The 23,358-nt window shown below is 51.7% G+C and overlaps 8 protein-coding genes and 1 pseudogene across 9 annotated transcripts, besides 1 other annotated feature; 5 read left to right on the plus strand and 4 right to left on the minus strand.

The window, feature by feature from the left end:
• The first annotated feature begins 145 nt into the window (after window positions 1–145).
• Window positions 146–4,309, plus strand: NCS57_01080100 (annotated as a pseudogene). Its single transcript has 10 exons — window positions 146–1,096; window positions 1,877–2,013; window positions 2,064–2,167; window positions 2,224–2,242; window positions 2,298–2,419; window positions 2,471–3,021; window positions 3,069–3,342; window positions 3,388–3,563; window positions 3,630–3,813; window positions 3,864–4,309.
• Window positions 146–4,309: a sequence feature.
• A 136-nt stretch (window positions 4,310–4,445) lies between these two features.
• NCS57_01080200 (AB hydrolase-1 domain-containing protein) lies at window positions 4,446–5,940 on the minus strand (the record flags this gene model as incomplete). Its single annotated transcript, XM_053060534.1, has 2 exons — window positions 4,446–5,168; window positions 5,221–5,940. The coding sequence occupies 2 exons, from the start codon at window positions 5,938–5,940 to the stop codon at window positions 4,446–4,448; spliced, it is 1,443 nt and encodes a 480-aa protein (XP_052910928.1).
• Window positions 5,941–7,139: 1,199 nt separating this feature from the next.
• Window positions 7,140–7,955, plus strand: NCS57_01080300 (Cupin type-1 domain-containing protein; the record flags this gene model as incomplete). The annotated part of the gene is made up of 3 exons (XM_053060535.1): window positions 7,140–7,267; window positions 7,323–7,474; window positions 7,528–7,955. The coding sequence occupies 3 exons, from the start codon at window positions 7,140–7,142 to the stop codon at window positions 7,953–7,955; spliced, it is 708 nt and encodes a 235-aa protein (XP_052910929.1).
• Window positions 7,956–9,648: 1,693 nt separating this feature from the next.
• NCS57_01080400 (Zn(2)-C6 fungal-type domain-containing protein) lies at window positions 9,649–11,969 on the plus strand (the record flags this gene model as incomplete). Its single annotated transcript, XM_053060536.1, has 3 exons — window positions 9,649–9,886; window positions 9,951–10,867; window positions 10,920–11,969. 3 exons carry the CDS (start codon window positions 9,649–9,651, stop codon window positions 11,967–11,969), a joined length of 2,205 nt encoding a protein of 734 aa, XP_052910930.1.
• Window positions 11,970–12,119: 150 nt separating this feature from the next.
• Window positions 12,120–12,965, minus strand: NCS57_01080500 (uncharacterized protein; the record flags this gene model as incomplete). The annotated part of the gene is made up of 1 exon (XM_053060537.1): window positions 12,120–12,965. The coding sequence occupies one exon, from the start codon at window positions 12,963–12,965 to the stop codon at window positions 12,120–12,122; it is 846 nt and encodes a 281-aa protein (XP_052910931.1).
• A 721-nt stretch (window positions 12,966–13,686) lies between these two features.
• Window positions 13,687–15,836, minus strand: NCS57_01080600 (uncharacterized protein; the record flags this gene model as incomplete). The annotated part of the gene is made up of 3 exons (XM_053060538.1): window positions 13,687–14,458; window positions 14,528–15,222; window positions 15,444–15,836. The coding sequence occupies 3 exons, from the start codon at window positions 15,834–15,836 to the stop codon at window positions 13,687–13,689; spliced, it is 1,860 nt and encodes a 619-aa protein (XP_052910932.1).
• Window positions 15,837–16,232: 396 nt separating this feature from the next.
• On the plus strand, window positions 16,233–18,211 carry NCS57_01080700 (PX domain-containing protein; the record flags this gene model as incomplete). The annotated part of the gene is made up of 4 exons (XM_053060539.1): window positions 16,233–16,479; window positions 16,536–16,712; window positions 16,779–17,262; window positions 17,314–18,211. The coding sequence occupies 4 exons, from the start codon at window positions 16,233–16,235 to the stop codon at window positions 18,209–18,211; spliced, it is 1,806 nt and encodes a 601-aa protein (XP_052910933.1).
• Window positions 18,212–18,402: 191 nt separating this feature from the next.
• Window positions 18,403–19,218, minus strand: NCS57_01080800 (uncharacterized protein; the record flags this gene model as incomplete). The annotated part of the gene is made up of 1 exon (XM_053060540.1): window positions 18,403–19,218. The coding sequence occupies one exon, from the start codon at window positions 19,216–19,218 to the stop codon at window positions 18,403–18,405; it is 816 nt and encodes a 271-aa protein (XP_052910934.1).
• Window positions 19,219–20,448: 1,230 nt separating this feature from the next.
• NCS57_01080900 (uncharacterized protein) lies at window positions 20,449–23,104 on the plus strand (the record flags this gene model as incomplete). Its single annotated transcript, XM_053060541.1, has 2 exons — window positions 20,449–21,956; window positions 22,006–23,104. The coding sequence occupies 2 exons, from the start codon at window positions 20,449–20,451 to the stop codon at window positions 23,102–23,104; spliced, it is 2,607 nt and encodes an 868-aa protein (XP_052910935.1).
• Between the last annotated feature and the right edge of the window lie 254 nt (window positions 23,105–23,358).

The raw sequence follows: 23,358 nt of genomic DNA on the forward strand, positions 1-23,358 counted from the left end.
AATTGACCCTGAGGGACAGGCAGTATCGCAGGGGGAACAAGCACTCTTGGACGACTCGAGCGGCCTCATCCACTTGGCTCGATTCGAGTCTTAGTAGTGTCGAGGTATCCATTCAAATCTCGTCGCAAGCCCTTCCGCGATAGGTGCAACAAGCGACCGCTTCTATTCCGCTTCGTTTCGGTTCGAGAGATACCTTACCTATCTCCCAGTTCTTTGCCTACCGACCGTGAGCTTCATGGCATCAGACGTCGTCTGGATCGAATCGCCGGACGGGAACGGTGGCGGCTCTTTCAACGTAGACAGGAACCAAGCGAGCGCCGTCTCGGGATACTTTGCACGGTTCTTTGCTTTGAAAGAAAAGGACGACCATGTGATCTCCGGCCTGAATTCTGACACCTTTCGTCTGTTTCATGACTGGCTACAAGACCGCGAACTGCCACCAGACCCGGAGGATGATGTTTACCAGACAGAACCTTGGCTCTCTTCTACGGCGCATGCCTGGGTTCTTTCTAGGATACTTGAAGCACCCGAGTTTGAAGATTTCTGCTTAAGGGCGTTCATGAAGAACTGTGCCCTTGCACCTTTCGGACCATGGAGATATGTCCAGGACTACACTCTACCGGACTCACCCATTCGTCGGTTCAGTAACCACTGGATCGCCTGGAACGTCGGAATTCTTAAGCGAGAGCCAACTGAGTTCGATGGCCTTGAAGCAACGGCGCTTGCTTCTCGAGCCGATGGGTATACGGGAAATCCACGACTATACGACTTTGCCCATTGGTACTCACCGTGTGGCGATCAGGTCAACGCTGCTTGTGAGCACAACCCCAAGGTCATGAGGGAGAAGAAAGGCCCGAGAGCATCTACCCTGATTGTTCCCGCAGCTTCAGTGCTTACTGCAGAGCGCGGCATTTCGCTCGAGGTGCCGCCTTCTCGACGAGGATCTCAATCAGCACGACCACTCTCATCTCGGCAGTCATCTTCAAGGCAGAATCGACATGGCAGAATATCCTACGAATCAAGGCCCGTGAGCCCTGCTTCCAGTGACTCGAGCATCTCTTCTAGAAGAAGATTTTGGCTTCGGTTCGCCTCAATTGTAAGATTAACTCAGCATCAATTAGCAGTGCCTCGTAGCTTACACGTATGCAGTTGACACACGGTACTTTCCTCTCGACAATACTCGCATTGTGCGCGGTGATTCTCCCCAATGAGAACGACGGTGTTCGGTCCGGCACGAGATTCTACAGCATCCTCTGTCTCATGTGGTATCCTCTGCTCTTTGCTCCCAAAGCATGGCATCCCGGTCTACATGTTACTTGCGCTCGGCGACGGTATCGCGCTGGCTATTAATACTAAATCCTGCTGTGAGATGGCCGAATCTCCAGTTTGTCATAAGCTGAAGGCTTTGACTGTTTTTGTGTGGCTGGGCATCCCGATTTCGTGGTGGTTTAGAACGGCGTGGGGGACGAGCGCGTTGATCAGTTGGAGAAACCATTGAAGGGCTGAGATGTGATGAAGACGGCGGCTGATATATCTTTTCTGTATTTTTTACTCGAGGAGTTATTGACATCAACGATAAAACAACGAATACTTGAGGTTTCAGATGCCGTGAATTGTGATTATCAGCCGTTATCTGTCAGATGCAGCTCGCGGAAACCTTCTCCTTTGGTCGGTGATGACAAACTGAGTGGGGAGAGTCTCTTCTCCCCGCACCTCTAGCAGGCACGCATCAATCAATCAGTGAACCACTTGCCTGATAGCTCCAGTCATCCATCAACCATGTCGACTAGAAGCGAATCTGGATGGCAAAGAGACCGGAAACGGGCCAGCAAAGCGTGAGGCGACATGCTATGTGCCAACTAACATGCGCTGACAGCCATTTCCCTCAAGCTGCAAACGATGTCGAGATCAAAAGATCAAGTGCTCTGGCTCCGACCCCTGCGATCCTTGTAGGAGAAGGGGGCTTCCATGTCAGTTCGAGGGGGAGTCGGAAAAGATTCTGATCTCGCGGAGGTAGGCCTGTAAGCTACTGTCTTGACTCGGGTGGTGTTGACATAGTGTAGATACCTAAGTGGCCTCCAAGCAAAGCTAGCTGCGTATGAGAAACAACTGAGTCAATCTACCTCTCCAGATGAGAATACTATACAAGTGGAGAGGTTAGAAACTTGTAAGTCGTCTATGTCTGTACCAGCTAGAGCTTGGTTGATGGCTGACCAGGCACAGCAAGCGAAAGCACAAAAGAGTCAGCCAACTGTGAAGACACTTCTGCAGGCACGATTTCTAATGCACATTGACAGGACAATAACCTCCGGGACCATAGCAGAGTCCAGCAAAGCCGCCGATGGAACGGAAGCACCTCTCACGAATCCTCTTGCGTTGCGCACGGCAAATTGGGCTCCAGCTCGACATGGCAACATGCGTGGGTGTCTTGACTCATTCATATGAAACGCTGCTGATGGATTGAATGCAGTATTCATGGGCACTTCGTCTAACTGGGCCTTTGGTAGACGAGTCTTGACCATGGCGCATGAGACCCTCACCGGAGAACCACTCCCCATAGACAGCCTCCTCTTCGATGGCCACGTTTACGACCTGGGTTGGGATGGCCTCAAGGAGAATTGTTCTCAAGAGGAATTCGACTTCTCGACTCTCCCGGCCCGAGAATTCGCCCTCTATCTCATCAACTCGGTGCAGTTTCGCTGCGGCACACTGTTCCAGTTATACGACGAGGACACGTTTATGAGACAGTTTGAGCAGTTTCACGGAAACTCTGACGAGAATGAGCCCATGTCGCCACTGTGGTATGTTCATTATCTGATCCTTTTGGCGTTTGGAAAGGCGTTTGTGGTGCAGGTTAGCAAGTCAGCGAGTCCTCCTGGATCTGAGCTTTTTGTTCAGGCGATGAAGATGATGCCTGACCTTGTTCTCTTGGATTGCTGTCCGATCGAAAAGATACAGGTTCTTTGCTCTACGGCATTGTACCTACAGTGTATCTTTTGTCGTCCCGCTGCACACAATGTCGTAAGTCATGTCTACACATATGAAGGCACTGTGCTGACATTTTCAAGATTAGCCAGGCTATCAGCATGGCGCTGCAGACCGGAATACATACCGAGATGAAGAGCCAATATCTCGACGAGAAATACGTCCAAAGATGTAGGCTGGTCTGGTCTACCCTCTACATCCTAGAGCGGAACATGGCATCTCTTCTCGGAGTGCCATTGTTAGTTGCAGACGAGTACATCAGCACGCCTTACCCCGTTTGTCCCCGGAATAAACAGAGGACTGCCACTCTAGAGATACAGTTGAAGATTTCCAAAATACTCTCCAAGATCCACTCGAGTATGTTTATTACCTCATTGTGTGGCGCCTACTGACATGTCAAAGGTGTTTATGGAACCGAAGGGCAGCTTGACAGTCGATATCTGGACGCGACGAGATCTGTTCTGAGGAGCTTCTCAGAGATTGCTGATCAGCTCAACACGTCATTCGCGATTGGAGCAAATGACAGTGCGTCTGGTATTTCGCGAATCTCGGCGCATCTTCATCTTCAATATCATCAGGTGAGTCAATTCATGCGGTGATCCCGTGATATCACTGAATGCATACTGACAAGGGTTCACTTGCAGTGCATCGTGCTAACAACAAGACCACTGTTGTATACGTTCCTACAGTCCAGACTCGGCCAGGCGGATGCTTCATTGTTGGACAGGTTAAAGTCTGAGAGCGTAAGACGCCTCGTTCAGATATGCTTGGAATCTTCGTATCGAATTATCAAGATACTATCAGTGCTTCTGGGACAAGGACTACTGGGTACGTGCTTTATAATAACGTTAATATTCTCGGATCTGACCGTCCTGCAGAAAATTTCTTGCCATTCGATCTTAATGCGGCGTTCACCTCGACAATTGCCATCATCATGGCGGCTACTATCGACGCATCGTTGGTAACAGATTACAATCATTGGATCCAGAAAGCCTACGCGGTTCTTGACGAGATAAGTTCACGGGGAAATACAGTAGCCTTGTTAATTGGATCAGAGTTGAGACAGTTGGAGGATACGTTGGAGCACCTACGGATGAAAGAGGGCCGGATGACCATGTCGTTTTCTGTGGGTGGGCTCGACACGACGCAAGATGGAGCAGACATTCCTATGCCTCCTCCTGAAGGTGCGTTAGGAACTGGCTTTTTGGGGGAGTCGCCCATGAACTTTGGCTTGAGTCCTGGGCAGCTGCTTGAGCTTGCCAACTCTTTGGATATTGATAGCTTCCTTGTGTCCATGGGGAGTCCGGATGATGCACGGTTATGAGACATTATGGCCATGTAAAAAGTTGGTTATAAATTTGTAATAATAGAATGTAAAATAACTATGAGGCTCGGGAGACAAGTATCAAGGTTAAGGGAAGGTGCTTCGGCAGGCTTCCATATGATCAAACTGGCTGCCATTAAAGGCCGTACTTCCAGGCTTCGTCCTGACCGAAAAAGGACAGGAAGAAGTTTGGGGTCGACGTCTGAACAGTAGACTCCGTCCTCAGGCCCGGAACAACCTCTGAAGTACAGCCTCTCTTCTCAACTGTCTTGCCAGAAAGCCTATCCTTGATCCATCCCATCCACTTCATCTGACTAGCCTGGATAACAGGGAAGTGATCCATGGCATTATAGGTGACGTGCTCGATGCTATCCTTGAGTCTCGACTTTTGGATCAGATTGCAGGTGTCATCGACGGCCGCTTTGACACCTTCTTGACGGACGACGCTGTCATTAGCTCCGTTCAGGACAAGGAGCGGTCCTGCGAATTGCTTGCGTCCAGCTTCGACTGCCTTGGCCCATTTCTTAGGGATGTCGTCCTCGTACCACTTTGGCTGAGCCACCTCCTCTGGCTTAAGATCACCAAAGACCAGAGGAAGGAGAGGAAAGCAGCCGTCGACCTTGGCAAGGACGTTGTGCCAGCGATCGTAGGACTTGGGGGTCAGCCCGGTGTAGTTGTACTCGGGGTAAATTTTGCTGACGGAGTCGATGAGCGCAGTTTGGCCGAAGGTGACGGCTGCTACGATGCCGTTGTCATCGAAGTAGGCGAGGTCTTCAAGGATCCTGGTGACTGGGGCGATGGCTACTGTGCCTTGATAGCCCTTGAGAGGCTTCTTGGCTTGTCGTTCAGCAAATGCCCACTGTATTTTACGAGTCAGTATCTGTGGCTTAAAGATATTCAGGGTCACATACAGCAGCGCCACCACCCTGAGAGTGTCCCATCGCAACAAAAGGTCCCTTAGGGTCCAACAAGTCAGAAAATGCTGATCGAGCTGCCGTAACAGCATTGGCAAGATCATTGGCGTGAGCCGGAGCGGCTACCCAAGGATGGGGGATAGTGTCTCCATTGGGCAGCTCAGAGACGCCCAGACCAGCATAGTCCGGAGCTACAACAGCAATTCCTTGGAGTGCTAAAGCAAAGGGAGCCTGAAAGTGATATTGAAGTGCTCGGTAGCTGCTGGGCGCACACGGTTTGAAGGTGCCTGTGGTGCCGTGGGCCCAGGCCACCATGGGCATGGGCTGCTTCTTCAAGTTGGGGTTTGCAGAGTAGGGGCTGTAAGGCCATAGAACATAGGCAGAAGCCGGAACAATTTTGCCATTGATATCTTCGGTGGTGTAGATGACTCTAGACATGGTCAAGCCACTGGGAACGAGATAGTTGGTGAGATCCGTGACCTCCTCGGCCTCAAGAACAACACCAGGGCCAAGATCGGCTGAGACCTTGGAGGGGGCCTTGTAGAATTCAAAGGTTGGATCAGACTGCTGCTCCGAGATCCATTGGGCAGCGTTGAAAGTCGTGTTCTGGCATTTTTCGTCGCAGGTTGTTGAGTCGGGGAAATGATTCTCTGCGATGACGCTGGAGGCAGCTACAGCCACCAGGAGGGCGGCTTTTTTGAGAACTGGGAGAACCATGATGACTTGACTTTGAAGATGCTGTTGATGACGAGAAACTGTGATTTTGATCCGCGACGAGGCCGATTTTTATACAATTTCTATTCATGGTTCCCCTACCTAGTATTCCATTTCCTATACGTAGATGAGGCAATCCAGACATCAGCAACAAGTCGCAGAGTTGCATTCTAACAGTCAATTCCAAATTGCCCAGCATGACTCTCATGATCCATCTCTAACTCCGAACATGAAGGTATTCCGGAGTTGATGGAGTTCAGCGACGGTCCGAGCTGAATACGCCAGAATACGCCAATACGCGCCAAACCAACGAATACGCCAGGGGCTTATATACGCTCTCTTCTCCACCCCGACGCCGCATTCAAGTGCTTATGCCAAGCCGATTACTATGGGGACTTGCTGTTGGTAAAAATCAAGCTTCTTTTTGGGCGGATGAGAATACGCCGAAAAAGATCGGCTCGGGCCGTGAAGTCATACGAAGGCTCGCACACCTTGATGCGAGGCCCTGGATAGAAGACTTCTCGAACAATAACATCACGGGGGATTAGATGCAATCTTGGGGGCCGTTTTCTTAGTACTATGCTATTCGATCGTTGAATCTGGCCCTAATATGAATGCCGGCGGTTGAACTCCTGATGCCGAAGAGACCTCATCTGGAAGCTGGCACAAAATACCTACGATATTGGCAGGCAGCGAAGAATAGGGCAGATTCAGCCCAGACTCGAATTCAGCTTACAAAGTGAATACAACGATACTCCCTGGTTGATGATTTGGAATTTCTCAGGGCGAATCAAGACCTCCCCACAGCCCACGATATGTTTCGTAAGCCCAAGCCTCACCGAGATGCTTCTTCCCTCCCGCAGATCCACAGTGATAATCTCCGGCGTATGCAACTCTGTTCAGGAGTGTGTGCCACTCGAGGGCCGCGTAGGGCTGACTGAGGCTTAGTACCCCGGCCGGCGTATCGCGGGGGCTTGGCTAGGCGGGAACCACTCCAAGGTGTCATTGGTATTCAAAGATTCTTTAGAAATGTTGATCTTCATTGTAAAGTAGCGAGTCTTGAAGTATAAAGGCTGTTGATGCCACCGTTGGGGAAGAACTTCATCAACACAACCAACACTCTCAACATTCACTCACTACCGCTTCCTCACAAACTCGACACCTTTCAACCTTCAACCTTCAACTCTCTTCCACCCTTCAAGATGCTTTCCAAGTCCATCATCGGCGCTATTCTGGCCTGGCCCGCTCTTGTGGCTGCCGCCCCTCACAACGTTGAGGAGCGTGCTACTCCCGAGCTTACCATTACGCAGAAGCTGCGACTGGCTGATACGTGAGTCTTTGAGGCTTTTATGATGAATATTTGGAGCAGGGCTGATAGATATTAGTGAGATCGACCGATTCAAGCTTCTCCCCGATGACAAGGACTTTGTCTTTGACTTCAACAAGCAGGACGGTCTTGCTGCTGGTGTCGCCAACGCTGTGACCTTCCCTGCCCTTGTTGGTACTGGCCAGACCTTTACCGTCGGCGAGTTTGAGCGTATGACTCCTCAACTATTTTCTCTTGGGAATATTACTGACCATCTTTGATAGCTTGCTCCATGGCCGTTGTCCACATCCACCCCCGAGCCGCCGAACTCCAGGCCGTCATCTCCGGTCGCATCTACACCGAGATGGTCCCCGAATCCGGCGTCACCGACGCTGAGGGCAACCAGCGCGTCATTCGCAACGAGATCGGCCCCAAGATGATGACCGTCTTCTATCAAGGTTCCTTCCACACCCAGATGAACCCCGACTGCGAGCCTGCGGTTGTCGTCACCACTTTCTCCTCTGAGGACATGGGCGCTAGCTTGATCGCCAACAACCTGTTTGCTCTCAAGAACGAGACTATTGCCAACACTTTTGGTCAGAGCATTGCTGGCGAGGATATTGACAAGGTTCGGGATGCTATCCCCAAGACTATCACCTTTAAGGTTGAGGAGTGTCTTGCCAAGTGTGGCAAGACGAAGCGACAGGTTTAGATTGTCATCGAGGTTTCTCTAGCTCATGATGGATAGGCTTTGTGGTGAATCAACTTCACCGGGGCTTACTTCACGGGCTCAGTTGGAATGCGACAGAGCTTCTTTTAGACTTTCAGCAGACATTTACTAGGGAACGGTTCACAGTAGCAGAGATAGAGACTGAAGACGGAGCTGGATAACATTGCCTTGTTGGGCTCTTGAATATACGCTCTTGACTGCTAGAAATTTCTCGACTTCCTCAGCAATGATCCTTTGTGGTAAAGAAGAGTTGGCATGGGTCGAATCAGGCTACGGCACATTTTCCCGACAGCGGCTTGGCCATAATTCGAGATAAGGGAGTGGTGTGAGAGGCTCGGGTAATGAGCCGAGTCCCCGCAGCCCGGATCAGTACCCGATAATGCCTTTCCATGCATCTTGGGGATTGAAAGACATCTTCACCATCTATCAACCTTGAAGTCGACTGTTGGATATCTCTACTTGCTTGATTTGACCTCCTATCTTCCCCAAGATGGCTGAAACTAAACAGGTTGTCGTCGTTGCTGGCTCGGGCAACATTGCCCAATACCTCGCCGAGGAATTCGTCCAAGATAAGACGCACGATGTCATTATTATTTCTCGATCCGATCCTGAGTTCTTCAGGAGCCTCGATGTTCCCTTGAATAAGTTGGATGAATACTCGAAAGATGCGATAGTGTCGATCCTCGATCGTGTCAGCGCGACTGTTCTCGTCTCGACCTTGCACACAGATGACCCCAGCGCTTTCACCTCGCTGCATGAAGCCCTGCTCGAAGCTTGCAAAGAATCCAAATCATGCAAGCGCTTCATTCCAAGCGAGTTCTTAGGAAACCTCAGAGATTTTCCAATCTTGCCTCGTGGGATTCAGCGCGCAAGACAGACTTTTCGCAAGACACTGGCAGCACAGTCCGACGTCAAGTGGACGCTGGTCAACCAAGGTTGGCTGGCTGACTACTTTGTCCAAATTCCCGATGGATCGAGGAGTTATATGCGTCCATTTCCCGAAGGTTGGCCGATAGACCTGCAGGAGAAGACTGTTCGCGTCGTTGGTACTGGAGACGAGCCTGTTGGTTGGACAGCTGCGAGGGATGTTTCAAAGGCAGTTGTAAAATTGGTATCTTTTAATGACTGGGACGATCATACATATGTGTTTGGCGAGCTTGGGACATGGAACGAAGCTATCGAAAAGGTTGAACGCTTCTGGGGTGTTGAGTTGAAGGTAGGTCATCTGAAGCACGCACACATCGCGCAACCCTGCTAACGGCCGAACCAGCGTACCTATGTTACCAAAGAGATGCTCGAAAAAGATCTCACACGAGGATTAGAGGATGCAGCATGGTATACAGCAACCATCGACGAGTGGTCAGGGTTTGGGGGGACTGCTGTGCCCCGTGAAGAGGCCCTCAGGCACCGCGAGAAGTATTTCAAAGACGTTCACTTCCGAACGATTGAGGAACTTCTTCATGACTCAAAGACCATGCAAACCATATAAACTGTTACTTTGATCATGAGGTACTGGTTTCTCCCATCCATGGTTATTATGTAAGCTTCTCCTCGTCCGATAACCGCTTCGCCGGGATCACCATCCCTTTTGGGAACAGGCTAGTCTCGCCGACGAGAGTCACTACCTCTTGCTACCAGCTGGAGCTGCACAATTCCATTAACGAGCCCTGCAAACATGCATGCGAGACCGGTCAAGAAGCCTAGGGGGTCTTATTCCTACGGCGGTTGTGGTACATGCCGTAAGAGGCACGTCAAATGTGATCAGGTTCGACCTCAATGCCTAACTTGCAAGGCCATCGGGGTTACTTGCGATGGATTTGATGACTCGGGTCTTCGATGGGTTACGGCTTCGGGAGAATCATCTGGAGGTAGAAAGGTGTCGATGAGGATGCCAAGGAGACCATTCTATCCCGGTGGGCACCTTTTTGAGCTTTCCCTTGAGTTTCTCTTGGCAATCTTGTTAACATGGTGTACTAGAACGGTCTCAGGTTTCGATGAGCACAGAGTTGAGATCAACTCTCTCAAACAAGACTATTGATGAGTCTTTATTAACTCTTGAGGCCAAGTCCAGAGATACAGGTACACCCAACGATGAGGCAGTCACGATAGGTCCCTTCGGCGTGTTCAGCGTCGAGAGCAACACGACGACTTCAACTCCCGTTCCTGATATCACGACAAAGCACAATCCAGAGACCCAAACGAAACAGCCTCACACTCCGGAAAACGCAGTTAGCCTCAGTCATCAGCCCCTGTTAGCCGTGGACACGATGCTTAACACGGATAATCTCCTCGACTGGACGGATCTGTTCGACCTGGACTCAAGCCCATCTTGGTTTCCTCCCGAGTCTACCATCGACATTGATGCTCTAAACGAAATTCCACACACAGCTGCAATTACTTCTTTCAACAATGACGCAAACTGGGAAGGTGTGCATCTGTCAAATTTGGGCATTAACTCTCCCGCTCCCTTGAAGCCCAAGACACCAAGGATCGCTTTCTCAGAATTAGTCACGGTTGAAGATGCTCAGATGCTGCTGAAGCATTATAGCGACTGCATGATAACACATATATGGTCTCTACCTCTTGGACAAAAATCATCCATGGACATTCATATCGATGCAGCAGTAACAACGCTGGCAAGACTAACCTTTATCGCGATCCGGCCCGTCTCCCATGCCTCGCTATCTCACTTGTACGCTGTACTGGCATTGTCATCGATGCATATGGCCAACGGAAAAGAAAAGGTGGATGCAGAATACTGGCGACAGCTTGCTGAACGCCTCAACAAAGAGGCCCAAGGGACCCTGCAGTATTCTCTTCAGCACGAGGTTTCCCCCAAAGCTGCGAAATACAAGGACATGTTACTCTCGATCTCTTCCATTCTATCGTTTGCTGTAAGTAGGCCGGGGACTTGCTAGTTTCCTGATTTGTTCTGATCAAACCCAGATTCTCTTCGATAGACAGAAAGACGTAAAAGCCTATCTTCTTGGGTCCGAGAAACTCGTTAGAACCTGTGGATTAGCCAAGAAGAAGATTTCTCGAAAGATTAGTTATCTTCACCACACTTACACCTGGTGCAAGATTGTTGGTGAGAGCACATACGTCTTACCAAACCCGGGCAACGCCGATCCAGCTCTCAGTATCTCTACCAAAGATCAAGCACCTTGGAAGGAAACGCCAGGTGCATCCTCTCAGATTCCATACACCGATAATCGCCAATATTGTTACAACACACGACTCGACGACTTTCTAGGACTCGAGCCATTCCAACAAGAGATGGATGTGGAAACGATATACTCCAGGGAGGGCGAGTCACCATTGGATTACATTCCATCAGAGGGCAGCCCAGGCAGATCAGACGCGACTCTCCGATTTCTCTATGGAGTGTCCGAGACCTGGCTGAGTCTTGTCTCGCAGACAACTCGGCTGGCTAACTATATGGAGAGAGTCTCTCAGTCCCGGGAAAAGCCTGACACTGCTTCTTTGGAATCCCTGGAGAGTCACAAGAAGCACCTCGAGAACTTGGTCTGGACTTTTACGCATAACACCCCATCACAGGTCGAGGATTTGAACGACGCCTCTGAGAGTACCCCCCGGGCCCATCTCGTGAGGGCGCTAAATTACGCCTTGATCATATTCTTCTACCGTCGGATTAAAGAAGTGAATCCCGGTATTCTCCAACAGCATGTGGATAACATTGTCCGAGCTTTGCAGGAGTTTGACGTCGCCTGTGAGAGGGACGGCATTGACGGTCCCGGCTCACCGTGGCCCGCGTTCCTGGCTGGCTGCGAAGCGATGGGTAGCTCTCAGAGAGAATATCTGTCGGGTTGGCTACAAAATTCGTTTGATAAGACTGGTTTTACGCGGTTCAGGACAATCATTTCTTGCATGCATGAGGTTTGGAGGCGCCAGGAAGAGGCGCTAGAGACAGGGAGACAGGATTGGACTTGGATTCATGTTTCAAAGGAACAGAACTTGTATGTTATGTTGTGCTAAGGTGTCGTATTCATGGCAGGGAATCCAGGCTTGGTTCGAATTCTCACGACTGGTCTACTGAGCCTTCCTGAACCATCATCCAAGTCGAGCGTAGAGTTGTTGCGACTGTGATCAGAATCCATAAGAAACGTCTATATCCACATATGTCAATCATGCCTCCCATGTCTCTTTCACAATATTCCAGTATCGTTTCGGGTCAGTTCGTGCGTGGGCGACATGGGCACTATCGCCAAAATCAACCTGATGCAAGACCGAGTAGCCCTTGTCTTGAGCGTCCTTTCCATGGGCTTCAACGACAAAGTGCGGAACAAGAGGATCGGCACGACAATAGACGTATGACCGACATGTCTCGACTGTACGTGAAGGATCGTTTGCCCCATCCCCCCATATGGGAACCCAGTCCCGGCCCCCAAGGACGCGAACCCATACCCACATAACCGAGCTGAGTAGGTGAGCCAGTGGTAGACTGAAGAGACGCTGAAGCCAACGACCTCGAGGGACGCCGAACATGACGGCTGAGACAATAGCCTTGTACTCGTACCGGCCAGGTGTTGAGTCGAGCACAGTGGCATGTAGTGGAAGTCTCCCTTGGTCCTTGTCATCCGGTGAAGCAGTTTCGGCATACACATCTGCGAGATTGTATGTTGTGCTGAGGCCGGTGTTGGAAAAGGCGTGGATAAATAGGGATGGCTCCTTGTTTCCATCTAGGGTTGTCTCTGTGCCCAACACGTTGCGAATCACCTCGACGGCTGGGATAAGTTCCCTTCGCGCTTCTGGGATGAAAAACATGTGGCGAAGGAAGGACTTGAGAACGAGGATGGTCGAACCAGGGAAAAGCTCCTGGTGTTTGGCGACATATTTGGAAATGTGATTATCTTGTGCAAAAGCCCACGCCGCGAAGATGATAAGCTGTGGACCAGGTTTGGTGTCTGCCTTTGGGTCCGGGTTGTATAGGAACACCGAAGGTGAGAGTTGTGTTCGTGGAATTTCCGCCATGATGAATTAGACCAAGATGAGCGACGTGTAAGGGCCTTGGAAGTATAGAAGGTATAAATAAGCTTCGACAAGGTTGAAGGAAGTAAGCGGCTTTATACTCGTCATAGTTCACGTCGCCGACGTGAGATAATCGCCGACGGAGATTAGGAAGTGAGATTGGGGTTGTCTGCACGTCTTGGCTGCCTCTGGTCCTTCGACAAGGGCCTGTCTAACGTGGTAAAAGTTGACCGTTTGCACCACAAATATGGCAAAGCAACTACCATGCAAGAACGCCGCGGGCCTCATGGTTAATTAACCTCTTTAGGCTCTAGTCCAAGCATAAGCTCAGCGCGGTATGTTTCCCAGAGGAGGAGGGCAGACTGTAGCCATCTCAACAAAGCTGACAGGTGACAGGGGTTAATGTGGACCCTGGTCCCTTGATCGATCAGGATCTCGCACTCGCCTAACCCATGTCGGTGCTAGGGAAGGCGAGGTAGTGCTGTTAATGGCAGGGAAATACAAGGTACCTTGAGAAATCGTCGAGTCTTGACGACTCCATAGTAGTTGTGCTTTGCTTGGGCTATTCACGAAAGAAGGAGAGATAGCACAGCACATTCCCTTCCCTATCGCATCATCTTCATTCAACTAGATTGCGTGTTGGGAATCAGTTTCTTCGCTAATATGCCTGATATCCTCTTCTCAGTTAGAGAATTGGAATCAACAATAACAGCAAACAGCTCAACTAACTCCTCTTCCATCCGGACAAGAACTTCTCTAGTGGACTTACCACAGTATCAAGCACCTCCCGCAGAAAGTCCGAGTTATCCAGGTTGGCGTCCCCTGAAAACCCTCCTTCTACACAGAGTCGAATTGCTTCAGATAAGTCATCCCCGTATCGTGCCTCGACTTTTGATTGCCATTCCATGGCGGTACATTGGTGCGTCCAGTCGTTTGGCTGCCCGTTCTCACAATATTTATCCCAAAACGGCTGCTGCTCCAGCGTCTCTTGGTAGATGAGCTCCAAGAGGACCACACCTAGAGAGAATAGGCTGGCCTCCGTATGGACGCGAATGTCGTCTATTGTCTCTCCGAGTGTGAATGAAAGAGAATCGTGTCGGAGAAACGGCTTGGTAGAAGTTTTGGGATCGTACAACACGAAAACCTCACGGCGATCCCAACCTCTGGGAATCCAACAAGACGTTCCAAGCCCAAGAATAGTTAGCGCGATGTCAAGTCCAACCTGAAGACGATCTGACAGCCGCGGTGTACTTCCGTAAAAGGCCCCTAGATCCTCAACTTTCAGCTTTGAAGAGCTTGGCTGGTCTTGAGGTTCTGGGGAAAAGATGACGGCGTCCTGCTCAGTCTTGAGATACTGTCGGTCCGTCCATGAGGGGCTGCTGTTGAGAAACAAGCACGTATCGCGTATCCAGTTCCACGAACGACTCGAAGAAGTCGAGGAAGTGCTTGGGGGGTCATGGGAGAAGCGAACCGATTTTTTTATCGATTTGGATGAACTATTTCGGACAGTGATGTCAGTATCAGCCAAATCCATTTGAATACTTGCAAAGGGCACCGTCTCTTACCTCGTGTTTTGGGCCGAAAGCTGTAGCACTTGAGGGTTGGCTTTTGTCAACTTCTCCTGCTCTCGCCTTCGCCATAATTTTGGATCGCCAGACACGCCCGGTCTAACTAGTGTCGAGGTCACAGTAATAACAGAGGACGCAAGTCCTGGTCGTCGAGCACTCTTCTCAACAGCTGTGGGCGTGAGCTCCCGACGTGCTTGCATCCTCAAATCCGCCATTTGATCCAGCATAGTTATGCTACTACTGCTTGAGGCTGCCTCAATGGATTCAAGGTCTTCTTCTGCCATGACTTCAACTCTTATCTGTTTCATCAAGGCTCCTCTCTCAAACAGCAAGTTCAGGCTCGGCTCCTTCAAAGCAGCTTCCGAGGACTTCCAGTCATGTCCAACGCCGCATTGATGCGTGCAACGACAGTTCCACCCATTGAGTAGCGCAGAAGAGAGTGTCTTGGCTTCGGATTGGAGTCGTCGGAGTGTCATAGCTCTGCTCCGTTCGGCTTTGCTCGGGGGCGTTACGTTCCAAGAGGTGGCGGACCTCGCAGCCTCGGCGTTTATATGGGAGTCTTTGGCCAGGAACTTGTAAAGGCTCTCATTGATCCGGACGATGTTGTCAAGCAGATGTTTCCTCCGGGTAGAGAAGCTTTGTTTAAGTCTAAAAAGTTCATAATCAACCGTGGTGGTCCTCGGAAAGTTCACCTATAATAACTAAAGTTAGCTTTCAAACTCATGGTGATGTTGTCGCCGTGTAAGCAAGTTACTAGCTCGCAGAAACCTTGTGTTCCATCGGGGAGTGTAAATATAGACAGTGACTAAGGGAATTAAAGGCGATAGATCAGAACCTATCACTTCAGAAACGATATAGCATGATGCTGGGTCGCAGCGACCGGCGAGGGCTGGAAGCAGAGGATTGCCCTTACCTCTCCATTCTTATTAATGGGCAACATGCCAAATAGCTCACCCAAGGTCTCTTTCATTTCCAGTAGCTGTCTCAGAAACCATGACATGTACTGGATCTTGATGCGACCCCTGAGCTTTGCCTGGATCTCTGGATCATGCCATAGCTTTGACCCAGAGTCCTCCTGTAGACTGGCCTTTGCCTTGGGGTCGATTTCGATTGGTGTCAAGAGGAGTTCCAAGTTTTGAGAATATGCGATTGATTCATCCTCTATCGTCGAGATCAGGGTCATGAAGTCCCTCTTAAAGTGCCACCATCGCTCGGCGCCCTGGAAGTACCCGTAGAGCGGCTTGGCAGCCTCGATAAGAATCGGGAAGCCGCCAAGGACGATGCCAGCGATTTCAATGCCCGACATGTTGTTTATGAGGAAATTGAAGCTGCCATCAGCCTTGAAGGTTATGTTGAAGGCGATGAGAGGGGTTCAGGTCAGCTGAACGAGTGTGAGGGGCTGAAAACACGTCTGGCTCAGCTCAGAGCCTTGTGACGAAAAACAGACATCATGGATGATACCCCTCATCAAGACGCCCAATCATTTGTCATGACCAGTAAGCTTGCATGATTTACCGCCGTCAAATGTGCACAAAGAAATGAAGAAGAAAGATCTGGGAACCATCAAAGGTTCAAGCTATTGAGTGAGGTCAGTCAACCACTCAACTCGACAACGTTTCTGGCCGCCATGGAGTCGACACCTGATGAGATTTATCTTCCGATTCAAACGACCCGATATTTAGAGAAACCTTTGATATTTATCATGGCGATCCAGTGCCGATCGTGTTTTGAGAACCTCTCATTCTGCTTGCGGGAGTCGGCCAACTTGCAACATCATCTCTCTACCGTCGATGATTCACAGGGGCGCTTCTCTGTTTGGGCGAACAACATAGGGGCACTCAAAGACCCTATATACACGAGCTCCTTGGACTGCCGTCTGCGCGACGGGATGCAGATGCGCAAGAGTGTCAAGCAGGCCATGATGGACATCAAGGAATCCGCGGAACAGGGTTGGTTTTGAATTTTCTTATTATTTTTTTTCTTTTCACTAACAAACTCTCTATAGCAACGAATATAGCAGCTGGTATACTTCTCAACCGCACCAATAAGACCCATGAAGTGTTCATGGATACTTTTAAGGACTACTCATCCCTGGGAACCTTTCAAGTTGATCCGCTTCTATCCAGCCCCCAATCCCCAGTTGATGAACCGGTTACAACAGAACTTGATGAACTTCTGTCCAGTATCCAAGCTTCAGTGGATCGATTGTTTCGGCTTTCTATACTAATTCGTCGCAGTCGCCCTCTAGGGGGACTACCCATGGAGACAGGAGCCCCGGGAGTAGACCCGTCCATGGATATTCGACACGTCAAGGACAAGTTTCCCAAAGTAAAGGAGGCCGAATGGCTAGCCGAGCGTCTTGGGGCCGCTATAGCTAAACGAAGAGCCTTTATCTGCTATCGACAGCTCCACCACCAGCGTTTGGCAGAGCAAAGTCAAGACTTGGCAGAGGACGGCAGGGCTAGATCCGGAAGAGCACCATCCACGATCGCTACTACATATGACGAAGGCTCTATAGATATAGAGCAGCAGGCTGCCAGGCTTTCCAGACTCAGCATCATCACCGGAGCCACCTCCTTTGCAACAGCATTTGGGGAGGACGAGAATGGCGATCTTCGTATACCAGATCTAACACGGTTGAAATTTCACGGCACCCAACTTGAGTATGACAGAATCTTTGAATGCCCCTTCTGTCGGACTACACAAATAATCTTATCTGAACGCCAGTGGAGGTTTGTTATTCCCCTCTGCCCCTCTTGGCATGCGGCGGCTAATGAAAGTAGGAGGCACGTCTTTACCGATCTTCAGCCCTACATCTGTACCTCTGAAGACTGCTCTTCGGGCTCCTTCTCCAGCAGACATGAGTGGTTCAGCCATGAAATCGAGTCTCATAGGAAACAGTGGTACTGTTCAAAGTGCCACAGCGGTAAATTCACTTCTGCGCCCAGCCTTCGTGATCACTTCGACTCGGTCCATCCAGGATCTTTCACCAACACTCAGTGGCCCTTGATACTAAAAACCTGCGAGCGGCCACTGAGAAAGTTTGGGTCTTCCTCGTGCCCTCTCTGTTTCTCTTGGGATCCGCCAGAGGGCAAAGCGTATAACGCCGAAGAGTTTTGCCGTCATCTCGGGTCTCATCTTCAGCAGCTCGCTCTGACAGCCTTGCCAATCACAATAGAAGGCTTAGTCGTTCTCGAAGATGAGGACAAGGATACAATATCGAACGCTTCAGACAGTGATGGGGATGCAGAAGAAACCTATGATTCTGATGTGCCAGGCCCATCTTCAGGACCACATATACTTGGGGCTAGGGTCCCCCAGGTGGTGAGGGACGAGGAAACCAACACATTCGAGTTCATAGTGAAAACTCATTTCAAATACGAGGAATTCTGGCGGTTGAGGAGAAGATACGAGGACTTCTACGACCTCCACGTCAGCCTCCTGGCAAAGTTTCCTCAAGAGGCGGGCAAGTTGGGGGACAAGCGGACTCTCCCATACCTGCCTGGTCGTGTCAACTATGTCACCATGTCCATCTCCGAAGGCCGCCGGGCCAATCTGGATGCATACCTTTGTCAATTAATTGACCAGCCGGCTCACATTTCTCGCTCAACTCTTGTAGGGAACTTCTTTAAACCACGGGTGGCGGACATCAGATTAGATGCAGAGCATTACTTCGAATGAAGGGGCGCAGTTTAGCAAGACACGTTGCCGATGTTTCTTTATTATATAGCCAGAGTCGCAGGAAAGGACAAGATCAGATGAGTGCTACTCGTGAGCAACAGTACTGGGTATTCTTGTTATTATAGGTATCTAATGGCCCATTCAAGTCATTCTGTCCTGATTCATTTCAAACAATAGCGCCGTGGTTCTCGTCAATCCTTGTACGTAAACACCGAAAACATGCCCAGCGAGAGGGCCTGCAGCCGCCGCAGCCAGGCCAGGAAGCTGTGCAGCCAGCAGCTTGATATCTCATCCCGCAGGCTCTGCACCAGCTCTTCCAGGCCGGCGGCCCTCTTCTGCAGCGCCATGCCGCCTGCCCTCTCCTCCTCGAGCTCTTGCTTCAGCGCCTCGAGCTCCTCCCGTAGTGAGTTTGCCTCCTCCCTCGTCTGGTCGAGCTCCTCCTTGAGGGTGGCGTTTTCCTGGTCGAGCCTGTCCTGCGCTGATAGGAACTGCTGGCCCTTGGCCTGCAGGGTTTTGTTGGAGCGCCTCAGCTCGGAAATCTCCTTGATGCCCTTGTGCTCGTCGACTTGGGATGACCACCCTTGCTGGGCGAGCTGGTCGGCCAAGTCTTTATTCTTCCATGTCAGGAAACGGTTAACCCAGTCGAGCTTTGAGCGTAGAGCCTCAATCTCGGCGCGCTTATCGGCCAGATCAAAGCGTAGTAGGTGCCGGTGGTGTTGGTTGGCTAGGTCTATGATGGACTCCCAGTCGGCGACGACCTCTGGGGCGTCCTCCTCATGTTCGGTGCAGAGGCAGAGGCCGGCTAGCTGGTCGAGGATGACACTGGAGGCGGCCTCTGGGCGTGAGCGGGACAGCTGGTTAAGCAGACGGAGGATCTTGGGGCGCCTCTCGCGGTGGGCAGTGTCACAGGCCGAGGACAGGGCGAGGCACGAGTAGCCCTCACGGCCGGGCCCGCGTCCGCGGCCGATGCGCAGCAAGGCGGCCGGGTCCCAGTAGTCTTCGGACATTGCTCCACAACATGCCCGGGCTCACGTGGTTATGGTGAGTGAGTGAGCCGGCGGTCACAGACAGCACACGGGGAGAGGGGGTGACGAAAAAGTCGGCGAGGATTTTTTGCTGCATGCGAGAATTTAAAGAGGAACAAAGGTCGGATTAAAAATGGCTCAATGGGAGGAGTTTGCACTATGGGGCGGTCTGGAAGCCTCGATATCCCTGCGCTACCTGCGCCGCGGGGCCAATGGCGAGCCCCGCAGCTCACCGACTGTCAGTTAGCCGCCCATATGAGGAATAGGACGGACGCCGGGCAATGGGAAGGGTGCTTCTACTGCAGGACACGGTTTTGGACCGAGTAGATCTGGTACGATGATGGGAATTGGAGAGTTGGATCCGGAGCATCTCTGCAGTAGTTAGCAGTAGTCAGGGCATTAACCGTGCCAGACGAGAGATCCAGGGAGCCGGCGATAGGTTTCCACGTGCTCAGCCCAGGTCAGACCCAGTGTCAAGCGTCAAAAACATCATGAACTATCAAGCGCCGGCTCAGGCACCTGAGACAAGCCTCACACCAACTGGAAAAAGGGCAGCTGACTTGAACTAGTGTCACCTTGGACGCTGTGCGTGTTGTCACATTGTGTGTGTGTGCAAGGTGTTGCAATCACTTCATATCACATCAACTTTTTGAGGCATGTGCAGACTACAGAGATAATTCTTTATCTCATCCGCGTCATGTGACACGACTCAACAGCAACCGCCAAGCTGATCATCTGTGAGGCCTGTCCAGATCATGCGACTCGCAAGGATACCCCGCAACAGCGACAAACGCCTGATGTTGATGCTGATGCCTCGCACAGCAGCGACCAGATCCTCCTGCTCAGCTCAGCAGCTCAGCTCAGCCCCCAAAGCATGATATAATTATACATGCGCGGTCCTTGGTTCTATCGTCCCAAGACTGCCTATCTCTGGTGGATCAGGCAGACACGTCACACCCGACGCGCTGCAACCAACGTGTCCCTGCCCAAGCAGCAGCAGCGCTCTCGTGATGGAGCCCAGGATCACCATGCCCCCGGATTTGTTGTGCATCGCGTTATGCCTCATAAGGCTGCAATGTCGTCATTCCGTCCCGACGCCGGTTTGTTCTTTAAAGGCCCTTGGTTTGACGTCTCGAGCCTCTTGGCTTTAGGTAGGTATATATCCCCTATTCTCTTGCCCGATACAGATACGGGAAGGGCACCCTTCCAAGAATGCCCGGCAGGTTCTCTTCGCTGAGGCGATCAACGAGACCAAAAGGTCCCGTCTTATCGTCGAGTTCGCGCAAACCGGCCACGCTCTTTGGCTCGTCCAAGTCTCGACCTTCTTCCTCCCATGGACAACCTCCAGGCGGGGGGCTGTTGAGACCTCCCACGCTGGGAGGAGGCTCTTCTCGAAGATCCAGGTCCCATGAGGCCAGTCGCCGACCCCGATATCCCCCAACGTCGAGTCCGAGAGATTCCTACTATGGCCGTCCCAAGAGAAAGGAAACCCGTTGGCGGTCCGTGTCGCCTCGCGCCCGACCACCTCCGCCCAGACCAACGGATCGCGTCCTTCGACGTCGCATGAACCGAGACTCTGATATGTCCGCCGACGAGGACAGCAGGCCTGTCTCTCGTCGGCCATCGCTGAGTCCTCCCCGTTATCGCACCGATCGACCTCCCAGACAAGAACGCCCAAGACCTCCAGCTCTTGGGCACGAAGCACCACCATCGCCATGGCCACCGTCTCCGAGGGTGCCGACGAGCGCACGTCCCCCGATGAGGTCATATCCAACAGATAGTTATAGACCAGATGCCCAACGACGACCGTTGTATGATGCGCCACGCTCCCCAAGATATCCTCCTCGGGCACCGAGGCCGTCGCCTCCTCCGGGCTATAGACCAGCACCTCATCTCGCCTCAGAGATGCTGCGTGGGAGGCCCAGGTCAAGAGATAGATCGCCGCTGCCCCGCCATCATGATACCGGCCCCTCTGCCGATCGCGAAAGGAGACATCCCCCTGCTGGCCCGGCTAAACCACAGGCCGCTCCTGAAAGGCCAGTCAAACCTCAAGCTGCTCCCGAAAGGTCGGCCAAGCATCAGGGGCTCCATGAAAGGCCGCCCATCAGGCTTCCGGACAGACCGGCTCCCAAACCTGCGGCCACACCTGCAGAAAAGCCTGCCCAGAAGCCTGCCCAGAAGCCTGCTGAGAAGCCCAGCGAGAAACCCGCTGAGAAACCTGCTCCAGACCAGCAAAAGAGCAAGTCAAATGAGTTTCTTCAACATCTCCCAAAAGCGCTCGCAACGTATATTGGCGTCAAATCGTTGAATGAGCACGCCGACACGGCCAAAGAGTGGGCCGACTGGTTCATGAACATCCAAAAAGCCCCAGATGAGATGCGCGGTCTCTCTAGCAAAGTGACTGCAGCCAAGGACACCATCGACCAGATCCAGAATACCATTACCGCGCGCCCCGATTTACTGGAAGGCGAAAGTGCCGATGCTCTTAGGCAACTGATCGAGTCGGCCATCAAGAATGCCAAGGTGGCCCTGGATAAGATGACCAAGCTTCTCCAGGACCTGAGCGATGATGGCCTAGAAGGGACGGTCTGGGAGGGTTTCCACAACTTCTATAGCTCGTATAGATACAAGAATGAGTGGGAGGACAAGATCAAGGCAGCGGACGCCGATCTCGAGAAGCAGTTGGGAACTCTCAACTCGCTCATGGTCAACATTTACTCGTAAGTGCCATCCGGAGTACTCACAGTCGCTCATGCTGATGGGACCTAGACGTGCCCTCATGAAGCCAGCACCTCCAGGGATGAGCAATCCACCTCCACCGCCAGGGTCGAGCAAGCCATCTGCCTCTACAGAAGCAAGACGGTCGTCTCATGAGCACAGCTCTTCGAGATCAAGGGCTGGTTCAACTGGACTGGACCCTCCTCCGATGGGTCAATTTTACAGACCTCCAAGTCCAAACCCGACACCTGTGCCAGAAAACCCTGCGGAAGAAGCGGCTCCAGAAGCTGCAAGCTCCGAGCCTGCATCCAACGAAAAGACGCCTCCAACTGAGGGACATTCTGAAGAGAAATCGCCAGAAAGCAACACTGACAGCAAACAAGCTTGGTCAACTCCGCCAACCGGAGCCCCGACCAAAGATAACGTCCAGGCCGATACTGATTCAACTCAGGCACCGAAATCCCCACCTAACGCTGCTGCACAGCAACCGAGCGAGCCCAAGAATGACGAGCCCAAGAATGAAGAAGCCACCCGTGAAGAGCCTCCCCCACAGCCAAATGCTGCAAAGGCCAAGGCGCCTAAACAGCGAGAGCCAGCAGACGATCCCGAAGATGTGCTCCTTGATGCTGCCTGGAATGGCGACATCGGCGCTTGCGGAGAAGCTCTTCGCATCGCATCGCCACTGACGCGTGACCTTCAAGGTCTAACACCACTGCACCTCGCGGCGGAACGTGATCATCTTGCCATCGCGATGCTATTGCTTGATCACGGCGCCGACTGTAACGCCCGCGCCAACGGAGGTCGAACGCCATTGCATCTCGCGGCGAGGTTTGGCTCAGCGGCCATGGTCGAGTTTCTCGTAGATGACGGTCGCGCAGACCCCAATGCGAGGACAAATGATGGACGTACGCCTCTGCACTACGCAGCAAGTGCTGCAGTGGACGGAGACGACGAGAGGAGAGAAGTCGTCAGGATTCTTAGAGATTGGCGAGCAGACCCGACGGTTGAGGACAACAAGGGCAGAACGCCTCGAGACCTCGCACAGAAGCGAGACTATTGGGACGTCTCATCGACGCTGAGGAGAGCTGAGAAGAAATGGGAGGAGGATCACAACCCAAATTGGCTTCAGCGACACGGATTCATGAAATAGAGCTTGAGATACTATAGGGAAAAGCTTGCAGGAGCGTAGATTTAACATGACTCGTTAATTGACCGAATTGATCGTGAGACAATTGATGGTGTTGCCCATTCTCCATTCCCCCTTGCGGGCCAAAGGAGCCATTGACATTCACTTCACGTGGAGTGAGTGACCCCACTGATGTCACCTCACACTTATTACCCCTCCCCCTCGTCCATCATTCACAACTCTCACGACATTCTTCTCTGTGGCATCAAACATCTTCT

Source organism: Fusarium keratoplasticum, chromosome 8, assembly GCF_025433545.1.
Source record: "Fusarium keratoplasticum isolate Fu6.1 chromosome 8, whole genome shotgun sequence".
Lineage (NCBI taxonomy): Eukaryota > Fungi > Ascomycota > Sordariomycetes > Hypocreales > Nectriaceae > Fusarium > Fusarium keratoplasticum.